This window comes from Sceloporus undulatus, chromosome 1 (assembly GCF_019175285.1).
Source record: "Sceloporus undulatus isolate JIND9_A2432 ecotype Alabama chromosome 1, SceUnd_v1.1, whole genome shotgun sequence".
Lineage (NCBI taxonomy): Eukaryota > Metazoa > Chordata > Lepidosauria > Squamata > Phrynosomatidae > Sceloporus > Sceloporus undulatus.
Genome location: NC_056522.1, coordinates 211,293,157 through 211,311,640, shown reverse-complemented (window position 1 = coordinate 211,311,640; position 18,484 = coordinate 211,293,157). Strand labels below are relative to the sequence as shown.

At 38.4% G+C, this 18,484-nt stretch overlaps 1 protein-coding gene across 2 annotated transcripts in view; it reads left to right on the top strand.

Annotated features, from left to right (window-relative positions):
* The window catches only part of XIRP2 (xin actin binding repeat containing 2), a 96,698-nt gene that overhangs the window by 57,266 nt on the left and 20,948 nt on the right, over window positions 1-18,484 (top strand). For both annotated transcript variants that reach the window (XM_042473029.1, XM_042473020.1), the window contains exon 3: window positions 3,001-3,126. In XM_042473029.1, coding sequence (XP_042328963.1) covers window positions 3,001-3,126 — 126 coding nt within the window. The remainder of the gene's footprint in view (window positions 1-3,000; window positions 3,127-18,484) is intronic.

Below are 18,484 nucleotides of genomic sequence, written 5' to 3'. Positions count from 1 at the left end.
CCTGTTTGTGGATACTGGATAAGGGAGACAGTAATCTATGGGTTGTGTCCACTCATCCAATCCTTTCCTGAGCTGGTGGTGAGCTGGGAGTGTGTCTCTTACAAGGTTCACTTTGCAGTGGGTGTTTTTAACTAGCAGCTTCATAGTAAGCACTTTCTGGTTTTACCATTGTGGGAAATGTGCACCTTGGCAAGGCCCAGCCAGAACATTTATAATATAGCTACTACCTAATGGTTCCACCTCCTCACCTATTTTCCTTCAGGCCTCTTCAAGTATCAGTAGTGTTATGAGTGTTAATGCTGTATCTATCCTCTATTTATCATGCTAGTGGCTTAAATACTACAAGACAACAGTACATATTCCCATTCTACAGTAGAGTTACCATAGATTTTGATGTAGAAAGAAACCATGATTTGGGGACTAAGAGTGCCGTGATTTGCTAATCATTTTGTTTCTGATGAGAAAACATGGCTCATTAGAAAAGAAAATAATGCGAGGAAAGGTGAAGGGCAAAAAAAAGAGAGAGGAAGGCCACATGCTACATGGATGGACTCAATCAGGGAGGACATGCATATGAATTTGCAGGACCCAAACAGAACAAGGGAGGACAGATATCTCATGCACAGAGTTCCCAGGAACTGGAGTTGACTTGGGGGCAATTAACAACAAATAATAATAATTTTAGCAATGTTCATTCTGCCACAAGTTTTTCCTGCTGCATAGTTTTCAAAGGTCATTTGCAGTTCAGGACTTATTTGATGCAATTTTTGTACTGTGGGTTTTGTGTGCATGTGCGTGTGTGCAGAAGCCAGCATTTTCTTTGCAGAATATTATTTTTGCTCAGAAAATTCTGCCTCATGTGCACAGAGTAAGCTCCAAAGCACAATTACTCTCATCGCTCCAGGATTTTCCTTCTCAAAGGTTTTCAATTTTTAAACAATTTTTTTAAAAATATATTTTTGATTCTTCTGTCCTGCTGTAGTAGGAACTCAAAACTTGCTGCTAAAGAAGGGACAGAATGCATTCCTAGGCTGCATGGCCCCCTCTTTTTATTCATGTTGCACCTCTCCTCTTCCTTGTACTATTTAGTAGTGGCTGAGTCTTCCACAACTAGACAGCAACAGTCCAAGAGATGAAACAATGAAGGGCAAATGGAAGCAGGCAAGAAAATACAAGTTTTTGGTGTAGTCAGAGGAGGACTAAAACTCAAGGGACAGAACTGAGAACCACTAGCCACTTCCTATCCTCCCTGTTCCTCTTAGAGCAACAGGGGGCAACTATCAGACGCTATTTAACTGCAGCACCCATCATCCATAGTTATATGGCCACTGTTGAAGGATAACACGAGTTATAGTCTAACAGGACAGCTGCAGATTTGCCCACCTTAGATTTATATGGTGTTAGAAGCAACAGCATCCCATACCAGTTGAGGGAAGCGGAAGAAGATTAATAGGTAATGGGGGAAACGTAAGTAGTGATGAATAGTCATTATTGTGTTTGTCAGGGGTAAGTAGCTTCCAAATGCACTGTGGATAGCTAAGAGCCAAAGTGAGGCTTTTATAGTCATGCCACAATCCCAATTTGTCACTGAGCCTTGGCTTTTAACCCACTTTATGGATCCCTGTGTTAGTATCTGAATATACTTCTTCCCAAGCACAAAATGCAGTCTCTCTGCTTCTGCTAATCCTTAGCATTATGGAGGAGGCCTCTGAGAGTTTCCATGATGGTTCTGAAAGAGAGAGGGGGGAAGATTAATCCATAGCTGTATTAGAGCAAAACACCTGATGGTATAAAGTAGCTAATGGTGCTGAAGAAGAGTTGGATTAGGAGATTCTTAAAGGTTGTATATTGTGACTATGCCTTTCATCTTTTAAATCAATGAGGTAATAATACCACAGTGGGCTTCTGTGTATGAATCTTGATAATGTATTGCCTATTCCTATTTTAAGCATTTTGCTGACAGTCTCATAATGGGTTTGCTCTATAACTTTGGCATGACTTATTAAGGAATATATTTGAATGAACTGGTGCTTGAATTTAATAAACAATATTGACCCATGAGGTACCAAAATGTTTTTTGCGTATGAACCAAGACATGTTTTCCCACCTAAAAACCAACATTTTTGAGCGTTACATATTGACTGTTTTGCATCTTTTCTTCCAAGCAATTTTAATATTTAAAATGTTTTTGCTGTCTTCTGTAAAATTAAAAACCAAACCTTAGAGAATGAAGTAGCAGAATTTGTAGTGATTTGTAGAAAATGAATACATAGTTGTGTAAGGTTGCAACCGTATATCCACTAACCCACTGAAATAAGATCCAATGAACATGTTTTTCAAACAAACAAACAAAATCCAATTGCAGACCAAAACCAAACAGTAAAACAAATAATATACACATAAACAAAATAAATAACAATATACAATAAACAAAACAGAAACATGCACACAACAATTACACAAAACCTTATCCTTACCCCATTACTCATTTAATATGACCTTACGCTTTTCGCTGACTGCGGTAAATTAATTAATATTTATTGTTTCTCCTCTCTACATTATTTCTATCATAATAACTATCTTTCCCTATAGTCAAATTATTTCCTTATATGACAGTATTTAATACCAAAAAGGTTTCTTTTCTATATATCAAACTGTATTTACAATGTCCCCTTTTTCCTTCCCTACATAGTCTATAAAGCGGTGCCAGTTTTTTCACATAAATATCTATAGAGTTCTCTTTTAGTAAGTTTGTTAACTTGTCTACTGTGGCCAAACTCATAAGTTTTTCTATCCAGTCTATTTTATTTATATCCTCATTTTCAGTAGACGTATATAGGATATCTTGGCAGACAAGTCCTTTCCAAAGTGTTTGAATCCCATAAAAATGTTGTAATTAAAGATTATTTCATATACAAACACTCAAAGCTGTTTGATTTCCCCCAAAAAAATATTAATTACTACATTGAATAGAAGTGTTTGCTTTGTTTTTCCATCCAGGCTGTTGAGGAGGCAGAGGCTTACAGGATACCAGGAGGCTTAGCAAGTGTGAAGAACCAATTTGAGAAGGGAGAAGCAAGCTCAACTCAGAGTGCTCAGTACCAATATCAGCACAAGTCTGTACAGGTAATTTTAAGAAGCCATAGAATAATAATTGGCATCATCAGTAAGGATTAGTAGGAAGCATAACACAGGTTGAGTCTCCCCTATCTGAAATTCCAAAATCTAAAATATTCCAAAATCATAAATTATCTGCAAGGCTGGCAGAGATAGTGACATCTTTGCTTTCTGATGGTCGAGTGTACACAAACTTTGTTTTGTGCACAAAATTAATAAAAATATAATGTGTAGAATTACCTACAGGCTATGTGTAGAAGGTGTATACAGTTGGCCCTTATTAACCGCTGGGGTTTGGTTCCAGGACCCACCGTGGATACTAAAATCCATGGATGCTGAAGTCCCATTAAATACTATGGTTAGGAAAATGCTGTCCCTTGTATAAAATAGCAAAATCAAGGTTTGCTATTTGGAATTTATATTTTAGGGGAATATTTTCAAGGCGTGGATGCTTGAATCCGAGGATAAAAAAAAATCCATGGATATGGAGGGCTGACTGTAAAACATGAATTTCCTGTTTAGGTTTGGGTCCCATCTCCAAGAGATCTCATTATTTATGTGCAAATATTTCAAACTCTAAAAACAAAAAAACTAAACAAATCTAAAACAATTCTGGTGCCAAGCATTTTAGATAAAGGAGACTCAACCTGCAGTGAACTTCTGAGTAGTTCTCATATAGAGTAGTGCTCTTGGTTTGGCTGAACAGTTGATTTCTCTCATTGCTTTCTAGATTGGACTGGATGGCCCTTGTGGTCTCTTCCATCTCTGTGGTTCTATGATTCTATGGTTCTATGATCATGTTTTCTACTAATCTGGAAGCCCTTCTGTGAGTCACTCCTGCATTATTAGACACAAGCATAATTTTAGAACTTCATTCCCTGCATTTATCTCTGACAGAGGATGTGAATGGAGTTACTATGAGAGTGTCTCCCTTTTCTTTGAATGAATACGAACATCTTTTCTGATAGGGTGTTTTCCTAGATGTGCAAGGATGGTAGAAATGTTCCAATCTATAGGCCTAGTGTTATCCCAAGATAAACAGCAGCAGCAACCCAAACATCAATCAAAACTCTCATTGGAGAAGAGTGATGCAAACTTATAACTGATCTATAGCTAAAATATACGGAAACCTAAGCAATATCTTTGGGATGATAATTCATTGTAAACTATCTGCAAATGTTTTGCATATATTTTTCTTCAAGCTATGCTAAGCTGTTCTCATTGGGAAAGAGTTTCCTGTTTTCTTTGTGTTCAAATTTAATCAGCTTCTCTAAACAGATCAAAAATGTCACAGAAGAACCCAGATGCTAAACAAAGCTGTATGAAGGCAGCCTCCAAATGTTGGTTTAGATAAGAGGTTTATGGATTTTATTACTTCATTATCATATATCATAAAAAATACTTTTGCAGCCAAGTTAATGATTTTTGGAATATGGAAGGGATGATATAATGAAACTCACTGCACTGTCTATGTTCTGCCGTTCATTCTTTAAAAAGAAAAAGCAATGATTTGATAAACAATCCCATTTACTCTAACATTCCGTGCTCATCTGTGAAACAAGCAAATGTGATGTTAGTCTGTGCAACCCCTGAGCACCAATAAATAGACTTCTATGATCTCAGTGTATTTAATCAAGGTCACCCATTGACAAGGTCACTGTCAATTATGCCATTCAGCTATTAAGTCCACAGTAAAACAGTAAGTTACCTTTGGGTGTCAACGTGAGCAGATTTTATTTACATAAATAGAGAATACTATATCCAAAGGCAGAATTTTTCTCTAGTAGTGAAGAGGAAGCTATAAATAATTAAAAGCATAACCAGAAATTGTTTTGCGTCTCATGCTGGAGGTACATGTTGATGAAATCGTGGGTTTTCATATTGGGAATTGTGATTTAGATCCTTTCATACATGGTCTAGTGGGAAATAGTTTACCCTTATAGAGACGGATGTTTCCTGGCATACGTGAGTAAGAAAAAGCAAGTTCCATGTTAAGATCTGTGCTTAAATATATTAAAAGGAAAAGGATATATAAAATATGAGCTGGAACCCTGTTGGTAAATTATGATGGCATAGATTGGACATATGTCATCACAATTCACTTTTTGGGGGGTTGTGGAGGTTGGACTTCTGTTCTGACTGTGCTATAAGTTCTAAAGGTGATCTGAAATAACTGTCAATAGTACTTTTAAATTGTTCTTGTAGTATGAATGAATGAGAATGAATGAGACTTTATTTATATACCACCGTTCCTTCAATCACGGCGGTTTACAACATAGTAAAGGGCCCGGCCGAGTCTCACTAAACAATAAGCGGCAACAGCTGAGTAAAATATTGCTCAGTCTAGTTCGCTGCAACTGTATATAAAGAAGTGTTGAAATCAGATTTTAGGAATGTTACTTTTTAAAAGCAGTTAGTTATTATCCCAAGGCTCCAAAAGGAGGTCGTTACCATTGTCGTTTGCAAAAGTAGCTCTTAGCATTCCCATTTCTCAAAAGAAATTGAAATGTTTACATTTTATTTCATTCTTTTTAAAAAATGAAATCCTTCAAATGGTTGGTGTGTGACACAAAGCACACTCTCCTCTCCCTCTACCTTGTTCTTGCCTGAACACCCACAACAGAGCACAAGGTAGAAGCATGAGGTACAGCAGAAGGCGGCACTTGAAGCCTACAACCTTCTTCCTCCATCATTTAGTGAGCCTGAATAGTGAGTTAATTAGTGAGTTACTTGCACAGTTACAGATTGTGCAAATAACTAAAAGTTACACTTACAACACGAAAAAGTGATGTTTACCCACTTCTTAAGTTACAATGATAATGCTACTTTCCCAGGGAAATTAATTGTAAGTAACAAGAAAAATATTCTACAGCATACTTAATGAAGTACACTAGCTAAGTATATCTAACTAGAGCCAGCTTGGTGTAGTAGTTTGAGCATAGGACTAGGACTCTAGAGACCAGAGTTGTTGGGTTTTTTTTATTTCAATTTCCCGCTCAGCCATGGAAGACCACTGGGTGACCTTGGGCAAGTCACACTCTCTCAGCCCCAGAAAACTCTGTGATAGGGTCTGTAAATGACTTGAAGGCACACAACAACATATTTAACTAAGTAACCTCTTTTGGCCCACCCACCCCTAGACACAAAGGAAACAATGAAGCATGGGGAATGACATTTCCATTAGGTATGAGGGGCTCAAGCCAAGAGAAGTTACTTAAACATACTTAACTCAGTATCTTATGTAGAATAGTGTCCCAAGTTATTTCTGCTTAGATGCTTCCAAACTCTGTTTAAAATGCAATCTTAGGCACACCTCCCTGGAAGGAAGTCCCTTTCAACTATGTGTGTGTTTTGTCCATATACACCAGAAACACACTGCATAGTTCAATCTAGGCCTTTTGTGTCTTTGTGCTCTGCTTTATTCTATTAATCCTGAACAGATCATCTCCATTTTCTCTGTGAAAGACTCCCATGTTTGGAATCCCCTTTTATCCCAAAAGACTATGATAGTGGTGTGGTTTTTAGCCCTGTAGCACACATTACTGTTAATAGGATTTATTCATATAAAGCCAGCACACGGAGAGACCAGATGCCTAAAGGTCTGTTTGCTCTGGCTTTTTAAAAACCTGTTGTAGGTAAGCTGATTTCTGCTTCATGATGTATTTGAAAATCCAATTAAGAATGGCATAATGCCTAGGTTAAATTATTAATTGGACAAAAGCCTCTTTTCAGTCTGAACAAGAAGAAAGTTAGGGTTTGTACTATATTGTATTGGGCAGCTCTCACATCCCATGCAGAAAAACAGGGGTGGGATATATTTACACTTCAGGTGTTGGACTGTATCTATTTCCCTCCCCAATGGCTAGGGATGCTGGAAGTTGCAGTCCAGTATCACCTATGTTGTTGCCTTCAAGTTGATCCCAACTCATGGCAACCCTGTGGATGAGACATTTTCAAGATTCTCTGTCCTCCACAGCTCTGCTTAGGTCCTGTAAATTCATATCCATGACCTCCTGAATATAGTCCATTTATCTAACATGCAGTCTTCCTCTCTTTCTACGTCCTCCACCTTTCCTAGCATTATTGTATTTTCCAGTGAGTCATGCCTTCTTGTGATTTGGCCAGATTATAACACCCTCAACTTAATCACCTTGGCTTCTATGGAGATTTCCAGCTTAATCTGTTCTGGGATCCATTTGTTTGTCTTTTGGGCTGTCCACAGTATCCTCACCACTCTTCTCCAGTATCATTTCTCAAACAAATTGATTTTCTTCTTATTTGCTTTCTTAACTGTCCAGTTCTCACATCCATACATGGTAATAAGGAGTACAATGGCTTGTATGATAGGAGGAGACATTAATTCCAAGAAATTAATCAAAGAATATGGATAGGGCTGCAAAGGTGAGAGGGCACTCTTCAGCAACTGCTCCTTTACACCATCAAAATGCATATTTTATCGAGAGCTGATAACTCTTGTAGATGTCATTTCTTCTTTTCCATTTTTACCTGTGCTCTTTTTATATATCTGAAGGAGCTTTCTCTGTGGTTTGGTACAAAATCATAAATAATACACACTCATCATGAAAAATAAGTGCCCACTGTGTGATTTAACATTATTTAGCAGTAATGTCCCACACTTTTCCTAGGTGCAGTCTCAATGGGTACTTATCCCTTGTGCATTTGATTCATTTGGAATAGACCCAAGGCTAAAAATAAGTGTAGATTTGAAATACATGTGCTGGCCATATCCCTTGAGGTACCTATGACACATGCAAAGAAAGTAGCCTCCAGCAAAGTCTCACTGAATCGTGTGATGCTATTTCCCTTTCTGAAAATGCATGAGTTAAGGCTTTGTGTCCACAGGCTTCTAACAGCTTTTACGGGAATCTGTATCCTGCCATGCTGCCACAAGAAATAATTCAGTTTCTTTTAATCAATGTGATGCTTCCCCCTCCCCTCTCAGTTGTTTAAGCCACTCAAGAAAATTTAAACATAAGGTCTATCACTTGCCCAATCTCAAACTAGATTTGGAGATTTAATAGTAATAAGGATGCTCATCCTTAATTTGACTGTGGAATCTTAGTTTGGCCTTCAAATCTAGAGTCAGTATTCAATACAGTATGCATAGGTTTTTTTTAAAATAGAAGGTTGAGCTAGATTCCTTTTAAACATTGAACTTGTAGAAGGCACCACCTGTGTTGACATTTGTTTATTTATTCATTTGCTCATTTATTTCATTACAGTGCCACCTTTCTCCCAAAAGGAGCCCAAAGCAATCTCACAGATAAAATCATTTTTGAAAAAAATTACAATTTTTTTTACAAACAATTAAAATCATTTAGCTAAAAACAGTATACAATTACATAAAACATACAAAAGTTAAAAAAACATAACTAGAACACACACTCTGTATAAAAGCCACTCTGACGATTATATATAAAAAGCCAGCTTAGATAAAAAAACACCTTTGTCTGCTGGCAGGGTGAGGTCCAGCCTGGCATCGCTCTAAGGCTCTCTCTCGTGTCCTCACCAGTGAGTCTGTGATGCTGACTCTTGTCATTGCATTCCCCTTTATATCCTAGGACCCTTGCAGTCCTTGTGTTGGGAGATACATTCTTTGAGATAGTCTGTACATGCAGCAGAGTATTCTGCTGTTCCAAGTTCGTGCTGAACTAGAATTGCAAGTATGAGTGTCAACAAGCATTAAACCAAATGGACACCAAACATATAGGGCAAGTTTGCTTTATATGGCCAGTTAAAATGAAATCTTCATGGAGCAAGTAAGGGTGGAAAGAATATTTAAAAATATTCATAAATTAATTGAAAAATATGCTTCTCAGTTGTCAAGAAATCCTGTTGAGAAGAAACCTGGCCTGATGAGAATCATCACAGTTTGGGAGCCTTGCACATGGCTATTCTGTGCAGAAAACAGCATCTTCTGCAGTAGAAACAGCATCTTCTCTGCAGAAAATAATATTTCAAACAGAAATATTATTTTCTGCAGAGAAAATACTGTATTTGGGAACATATTCTATACAAAGTTTGCCTGTAGTTGTTTTACACAGAAAAAAATTGTCTGCAGAAGAAAAAGTGTTTTCTATAAATAAACATTATCTTCTGTGCAAAAGATTCTGTTTCCTGTGATAAACATTATTTCTGAAGAAGACAAATGTGAATTCTGTGCACAATGAGTCCAAATTGTGAATAGTTCTCAAAAAATATTCAGCAGGAAGAAAATTGTGCAGATTATTCATTGCTCCATTCTAGACGAAAATTAGCAAAGAATTGCATCCTTAGTAGCAAGTAGACAAGTTACTTGGTTTGAGCAAGTCAACATCTGTCAGTTTAAACCATAGTGTGATGATGTTGACGTGACAGTAAAAATCAGATATTCACACAAAAGTCATCCCTTTGTATTATGTGTTTGGCTATGCAAACTAAAATAATTACTGACATGTTAGCCTACATTTATTGTTTGTGAAGCAGTATATTTTAAAGTAAGCTAGTACAGTGAGCCCTTGATAGCCGCTGGGGTTTGGCTTCAGGACCCACCATGGATACCAAAATCTGTGGATGCTCAAGTCCATTAAATACAATGACATAGTAAAATGGTGTCCCTTATATAAAATGGCAAAGTCAAGGCTTGCTTGTTGGAATGTATATTTTTTGAAATATTTTCAGTCCATGGATGATTGAATCTGTGGATAAAAAAATCTGTGTATATGGAGGGCCTACTGTATGTGAAATTTGAGCTTCATATTAGAATCTCATACTATACCTCAGAGAAATGTACACTGGTGCCTCGGGTTACGAAATTAATTCGTTCCGCCATTCCTTTCGTAACCCGAAAATTTCGTAACCCGAAAATTTCCGTTAGCACTGGAAAGCCTATGCAGCATTTGAATTTCGCGCCGAAATGAATTTCGTAACCCGAAAAATATTTCGTAACCCGAAACAGTTTTTGCCAATCCAACTTTTTCGTATCCCGGAAATCTCGTAACCCGATCATTTCGTATCCCGAGGCACCAGTGTATATGAAAGTAATGTTACTTTTTGGAGTTCAACTCTCAAACACATACCCTAGATAGCATAGCCTGTGGCCATGTTGCCTGTGACATTCTGGGAGCTGTTAGTTCAGAAGAGCAGTTTTTCTACAAATTCTCTATAAAAAGGATAAAAAAATATAAGTCTTTCCCAGTGGTCTCACTCTCCATAAAAAGTCATATCCAGGCTATATAGAAAAATCGTTAAAAGCAGTTACTAAAAAGATAATCTAGCTGAAATAAACAAGAATTGCAGTGCAATCCTATATATGTCTTCACAAAACCAAGACCTACTAGGTTCACTGTACTCATAGGTAAAGAGAGTACAGAATTGCAGCATTTTAAAAATAAAGAAGTGAGAAGCAATTAAATAGCATTTAATAAACAGTTCCCTAGTTAAGAAGTGGAAAAGAAAAGGGAATAGAGGTGTGGAGAAAAAGGAGGAAACACAGTAATGAAACTGAGACTGTAGAAAAATCAGAGATGAATATATGCTGGGAATGAATACATTTGATGGTTAGAAACAGAATCTTGAATTGAATGTGAAAGAGAAAAGGTAAGCATTAAAGAGAAATCAAAGACAGAGAATTATCATATTTCTATAGGGAAAATAAAGCAGGTGATGGAATGCAATAGAGAAACAAAGGCTTTATGGAAAAACCAGCTAGGAGTGCATTGGAGTCAACTAACTGGCCACTGAAAACGACAAGAGCCAGCTGATGGTGAAATCTGTGAAGAAAAGAGAGAACAAGAATGTAGCCCCGAGATCCCTAATTTGAAGAGGAGAAAAAATAATCAAAGAAACAGGGGAAAAACAGAAAGAGAAGACACAGCAGACAAATAATATACTGTTTTCTATTTGAAGATTTAAATTCAAAGGGTGAGTATACAGCCACGAGGAAGTGGCAAAAAGGAAAAAGGACAGAGCAATAAAAGTAGGCTTGATCAGCTATAGCAAAAGAAAAGAGTATCATCATCAGAAATTATTGTTAACAGAAGAAGTCTGAATGAGAGGACCTAAAGCATGAAGATTAAAAAAGAAAAGAAAAGAAGCCACGAATCTGAAAGAGAATCTTTGGAAATCCTGATTTACAGAAACACAATTTGCAGTTACAAAGATCCAAGGAAAACCAGATGCAAAAGGAGCCATCACCACCGTGGCAAAAACAACTAGGGAACATCCAAAGAAAACAGAAAAAGAGGATGATTAACAAGCTAGGACAGTTCAAAAAGAGATTAAGAGAACACTGATGCTCAGATAAATTAGTCAAGGAAGAAAAGTTCATTGGTTTGGTGGTAAGCATGGAAATCAAAAAGAGCATTACATTAAAGAACATCCAAATGCTGTGAGAAAACAAATTGTTCAAGTAATTAAGAACCAAAAAAACAATGAAGAGGAATCAAGTATAGTTCAGTTTGCTTTTGCTTTTCAAATGAGAAATTAGATTTGAAGTTGAGACGAAAAGCCATTAGAAACCAATGAGAGATGAAAAAAATTGAAGAAGCGAAGTTAAGTGAGCTGTGACAAGCTATTTAAAAAAAGAGGATCAATAGCAGTAATAGTACTTTTTGCTGAGGACAAAAGATCAGAACAGTCCTCTAAAGCAGAAATCAGCAAATAACTTCCTATGGGTGTTATGCAGCTCCTGGGAACCCTAAGAACAATCTCTGATGCCTCCTCAAAGCCCGCCATTAAAATATTTTAGGTAGATTTAAGGGTGGTTTTCCCCCAAACTGGCTGAAAGTTCTGAAAACAAATGCAACCCCTCAATCAATCAATAAAAGCCCAAATGTTGTTTTTATTGTTGTACAGTGGGCCCTCGCCTTACGAGGGGATCCGTTCCGGATCCCTCCACGTAAGGCAAATTCTGCCTATGCTCAAGCCCCATTGTAAACAATGGGGCTCGTGCACGGCGGCACAGCGGCGTGTGGGGCGCAACGGGCACGCGCGCCCATTCAATTGAATAGGACGCGCTGCCCCTTCTGCCCCGCGCGCGCCCTGCGGCTTGAGCGCGTATGCTCAAGCCGCGTAAGGCGCACCCGCGTATGACACGGGCACGCTGTATACTGTATTAATGCTGCTGTTACCCGCCTCGATCCTCAAAGCGGAAGAGGCAGGATATAAATAAATATTTATTATTATTATTATTATTATTATTATTATTATTATTATTATTAATCAGCCAGAATGGAAAATGAAATGTTATATTATTTAGGGACATCAAAACATGTGGATGCAGCTTCTTCCCCTTCTGCAGGTTTCCATCTCTAAAGAATGAAAACAGGAAGACAAAAACAGGGAAGAATACCACTAAAAAGTTGCATTTGTTTTAATTCTCCTACTTTGAGGGGGTTGATCTTTGGTCCATCTGGTTTAGCACTGTCAAAGGTAACTGGCTGTTGTTCCCTAGGATTTCAGGCTAGAGTCTTTCCTACCTGTGGTAGTAAAAGTGTAGTAAAATGGTGTCTCTTATATAAAATGGCAAAATCCAGGTTTTCTTTCTGGATTTTTTAAAAATATATATTTTCAAGCTGTAGATTATTGAAACCTTTGATGCAGAATTGGTGGATATGAAGGGCTGACCGTAGTTGTAATCTGTAGCTTTGTTTCAGATTTGCCACATAAATTAAAAAAAAAAAACAAGTCATGGCTTAAATCCCTATGGAGAAAAATTAAAACAGGAATGGGAAAAGTGAAGCCTTCCAGTTTTTCTGGGAAGGCCTCCAAGCAGCCCTGGGCAACAGAGGCATTGGTGAAGAATGCTAGGAGTTACAGTCCAACAAAATCTAGAGAGCTGCATCATTACCACCACAAATTAAAAACTGAAAAGGGTAACGATGGCGGGGGACAATCAGCAGCCTTCCTCGTCTCATGCATTTCATTTCTACAACTCCCACCATACCCAGCTGGGTGGACCTGTGGTGATGATGGGACTTGTAATCCAACACATCTGCAAGCAGCTATTTGGAGGGATGCTAAGACAGTGCAATAACTGTAGTAGAAAGAGCAGGTTTATGTATTGAAATATTCCCTCGAAGAAGATGCAGAAAACTAGAGGCAAACAAAGGACCTGAGAAAACCAGAAAAGAATCAAAAGGTGTATGAGAGAGAAACTGAGTCATCAGATATATCAATGAGAATACTACAGTGTTTCCAGTGGATGTTTTATTTATTTCATTTCATGGGTCCTGTCTTGGGAGTGGGACCCAAGACAGCTCACAAAACGAATCAGCCAAAACCAGAACAACAAAATTTTAAATGCAATTAAAATCACATTGAAATGATGCATTATGTATAAGGTAAAAGCATTAAAAAGAACAAAAAGTTAAAACAAAGCACACACCATTGATGCTTTGCTGCACATGGGTCCCCCTTGCACTTAGTCTATGAACCACCAATAATCTTCTATTTAGAATGCTTCCAAGTTTTCCCACAAGTTTTATGTCTTTTTCTTAGCACAACCCCCCCCCCCCCCCCCCCCCCAAAAAAAATCTGCTGAGGTGGGAAAGGCAGCATAGCTGACTAGCACTTGAATATGAGCAGAAGTAAATTGCAACAAGAAAGAAATCTAAAGTTTGGATTAGGGTAAAGAAGCAAATTATAGTGAGGGATGCATTAGAAAGATAGAACAAATGTAGAGAACAACACAGTATCGGAAGCCACTGGGGAAGGAAGAACACAGAACTATATTGTGTATATCCTCCAGCATTTCAGAGATGAAAACCAGGACACGTGTGATCAGCCAAAATCAGAATGTGGTCAAGATGACAAAAAGTATTAAATACACAAGCTAGGATAGGCTGCAAAAGTTTGCTTTGAGCCTACTAACTGGGACAAGATCCTGCTCTACCTTTGGACATTGAACTCAGTTTGCAGCAACTAAAATCAACTAAGGGGAAAGGTGGGAGTAGGAGATAGAAACTAGGACATTTTAAAAGCAGCTCAAAATGTGGGATGGCAGAGGATTAACTAGGACTGTCCCTTACAAATTGGGACACTTGGAGGATGTGGATGTGCCCAGGTGTGTGATGCATTGCCAGAGCCTTTCAGTGCCACATATTGATACAAGACTTTTCTTGCAAGATTAGATCCATCTTTACAAATTGAGACACATAGCAGTTGTGGCTGTCTATGTGGACAGAACTGTGGATCATATACTCGAAGAAGATTGGGGACTGAATCCAGGGGAGCGCACAAGAGGAGACAGTGTGCTTGTCTAGGAGTACAAGACATTACTCACAAGGATCCTGATTTTCTTTTTACATTTACCCCCAAAGAATGCACTATAGCTATTGGATTATGCTGTTGCCTTGTTTGAAATGGGAAAGAACCTCTTCTAATTGTGGGTTGGCTGGGAAATCATCTTGGGTGCAAGCATTACATTAATTTAGAAGGACAAGGAAGCCAATCAGCCAATACTGTAAAAACCTGCCACTTATACAAATGCTCTCAAAGAGCACCCAGACATCTTCATGGAAGGGGATAAAGTAGAATTCTTATGGACTGGAGGACACCAAGCCATAATAAAAAGCATCAACTGATATGACATTTGCCTCATCATAAAAAGCACAGAATGCTCAGGAAAATGGATTACTGCTACTAAAAGCAGGGAAGTACACCTGGGTCACTGCCGAGAAATATGATCATTATTCTCTTCAAAGATCTCTAGCTGCACATCTCTTTGAGGGATGTGATTACAACATTGGTCACTAATGTAGGGCTCATCCATTCTGCTTGGGGGCTTGCTTCAGAGAACTGACAGCTTGTTGTTACCAGGGGTGTATAAAGGAAAATAAGATGGATGGAGTGATGGATACTACGAGCAAACGAAACAACACTCTTGGTTAATATGGCTCATGAATGAGTGAGTGAAAATGTCCACTTGCTAATCTGCTAAAAACTTCCCTTGCTATGTTATTTAGTTCAATATCTCCTCATTCTTGCTATTCTAAACAAATTTGGTATTATTAAGGCAATATTTACTTGTCCCCTGCCATAAAGCAGGACCTCCAAACTGGGACAAATGTAGGACAAATGTAGGGCCACATTTTCAAATGTAGGACACATTTTTTAAAATGGAGGACACATGAAAAAATTGATATTTTTTTTAAATGTTAATATAAATGCATGTTTCTTAGGCATGCTCAAAATGGAGGACATTTTGGCATTATTCCTAGACAGAAGGCTGAAATGTACTTCTCTTTCTGGCCAAACACCCCCCCTCCAATTCTACAAGTACATTTCCCACTCCCAAGCAGGCATAGCATTTGCAAGACCACAGGCAGACCCTTGTGCCATTGCAAACTACATTTCCCACTCCCAAGCAGGCATAGCATTTGCAAGATCACAGACAGTCCTTTGTGCCTTAGAAAACTACATTTCCCACTTCCAAGCAGGCATAGCATTTGCAAGATCACAGGCAGTCCTTTGTACCTTAGAAAACCACATTTCCCATTTCCAAGCAGGCATAGCATTTGCAAGATCACAGGCAGCCCCTTGTGCCATTGAAAACTACTGGTGCCTTCTAGTGTGGTGAATCATAAAGTCCATCATCCCAAGCAAGCATAGCCAATGGCTGGGGAAGATTGTGTTGTGCTGTAGCACATTTGGAGGATGCAAAATTGTGGAAGACTGGGGTAGAATATCAAGTGAAAGAAATGGTTCCTTTAAGCTTAAAACCTGTGAATCTAATATCTTTTACATGGAATTAGTTTGTGTAATAGCTAAAGCTACAATTTAGCACCTGCTTACTGGGGAGTAAGGTCCACTGTTGTATGTATGACTAAGTATAGGAGTGGGGTATTGGCCTAAATCAGGGTGGGCAACAGCTCATGGTCAGGAGAAACATAAGCTTGATGGGATACACTACATTTTTTATCCCCTGCAACTCCCTAATCCCCCCCCCCCAAAAAAAAACACCTTAAGGTCCATTTTTAGCTCCAAAATGGTCAATAGCACCCATAGCTTCTGAAGGGATGCTGTCAACTATTACAAAGAATTGGGGGTGTCTTAACAGTGTGGACTCGCCCTTTTCAGGTCTCCATGAGCCTAACAAAAATCCCACAAATAATCCAAAAAGCAGTGAAATGGTAACACCTCCCATACGCTGAGGGGTTTATTGGCAATTTTTGTTCAAAAAGAAATGTGACACCAACATTTGGGAGGATTATTGCTTCTTTCCTTATTGCATGCCAGAATGAGCAATTTCAGATCTTTCTTCCCTTTGGGACCAGAATACAAGGGCTTCTGCACACTTTTTGACCACTAGTCACATTTTCTACACAAAAATCACAGTTGGCATCCCATTAGTGAATTACAATAGTGTACGTCAGACCACTTTGCAAGTCACTTTTACGGTTGTCGTTTGGGTCAGAATTTGTTCTAACCATTCAGTGATCAAAACGCCACCCCAAACTCACCACATGAGCCAGACAGTACTGCCTCAACATGACCATTTCCATATAGCAGAGGTGTATGTGACCATGGATGCATCCAGCAATTTTCTTGCAGCTGGAGAAGCAGCAAGGACATCATCTGCTGAGACCTCACAGGAGTTTCTTCCCAGAGATATACTCTTTTTCTGCTGTACAGATTTAAGTTTACAATAATTCGCCACCATTTAAAAAAATATTTCGTTTTTCCTTAGGTTGTTTTGTGGAGCAAAGGTCAAGGAGCAGGGAGTATATTTTTTCTAAATTGTCCCAAATTGACAGGTCTCACCCAACAAAGCACATAGCTTATACTAACAACAACTGTAGGTGAAACATATGGAAGCAGTACCTGTCGCAAGTTCCACAGTTTGTATGTTGGGGCCTTAAGGTGCCCTGGTGGCACAGTAGTTAAATGCAAGTACTGCAGTCACAAGGTTGTGAGTTCAATGCCAGGCAGGGCTCCAAGGTCCACTCAGTCTTCCATCCTTTCGTAGGTCGGTAAAATGAGTACCCAGCTTGTTGGGGGCAATTGGCTTACATATTGCAAACCACTTAGGGAGTACTAGTTCACTGATAAGTGGTATCGAAATTTACTTGCTATTGCTATTGCTATCATTGAGAAAGAAGCATATTTCAAAAGGAATGTTTCTCACCACTCAAACCATTTACAGCACAACAGTCCCATGTATCCCACGGTGAAGATTCCAGTATGTTTACTAAACATTGTTAGTGGTCATTTTACAGTAACTCGCATACATAATGAGCCATAATAAGAAAAGTACATAGTTTGATGCAATTTAAGGCTTCTCTCATAACATACAAGGGATGACAGTTGGCAGCACCGTCTCAGGCTCCTCAACTTCCATTTCTTTTCAACTTAGATCTGCTCCAGAGAATCCTGAATGTTTAAAAAAAATCGATCTTGAACACTTCTTAACATCCATTCCTACCTGTGGGACATGCATTGATTTTTCTGCATTTGCTTTCTGCCGCACACTATTTTTATGTGAAAATCACTTTACAACAGCATTTGCACAATTACCTTTATGAAAAAAAAGCCTGTCTAAGTCATTTTTCCTATTCTTCATCCTGCTGCTACCCAGCTAGTTTGAACTGGATACTTTCTGTCTGCCTCAACTTATATTATTACCAGTGCAAGCCATAATGGCAGAATTAGAATCCTTACTTTTTACTATTTACACTTGCTCTTTTGTTATGAAAATATTTGTGAATGTGTGGGATACTGAACCAAGGAATGTATTCTTTCTCAAAATTTGCACCTTGTTGTCTCTACTCAGAGTTTTCAGAATATGAGTTGCACAATCCATATCTCTGAATGTTTCTATGTGCACCCAAGGTTACCCAGTGAGTTTCCATAGCTGTGCAGGAAATTAAACCCCAATCTCCAGATTCTTAGTTCTATACCCAGGGATAAAGAATTTATCAACACTATACCATTATAGCATTTCAATGTCATTTTATCTGCCTTGGGTTTATCCTACAGAATTATGGAATTTGTAGTTTGCTGAAATACTTGGATTTCTCTACCATAAAGCTCTAGTGTAATTCAAGAGGAGTGCAGTAGAGTGCTCCAGCAAAGAATTTTGCTATTCAACTATACTATAAATCCCAGGATTGCATAGCATGGAACCATGGCAATTTAAGTAATTTAAACTGCTACACCCAATGTGGTACAGTGGTTTGGATGATGGACTGGAACACCAGGGATCAGTTCTCTGCTTGGCCACAGAAACACACTGGGTGACCATGAGGAAGTCACATTCTCAGCTTCAGAGGAAGATAATAGCAAACCTCCTCTCAATAAACACATAATTAACACTTCAGTGAATCCCATTGGTTCAATGGCCAACTCTAGTAGGGCCTATGGTAGG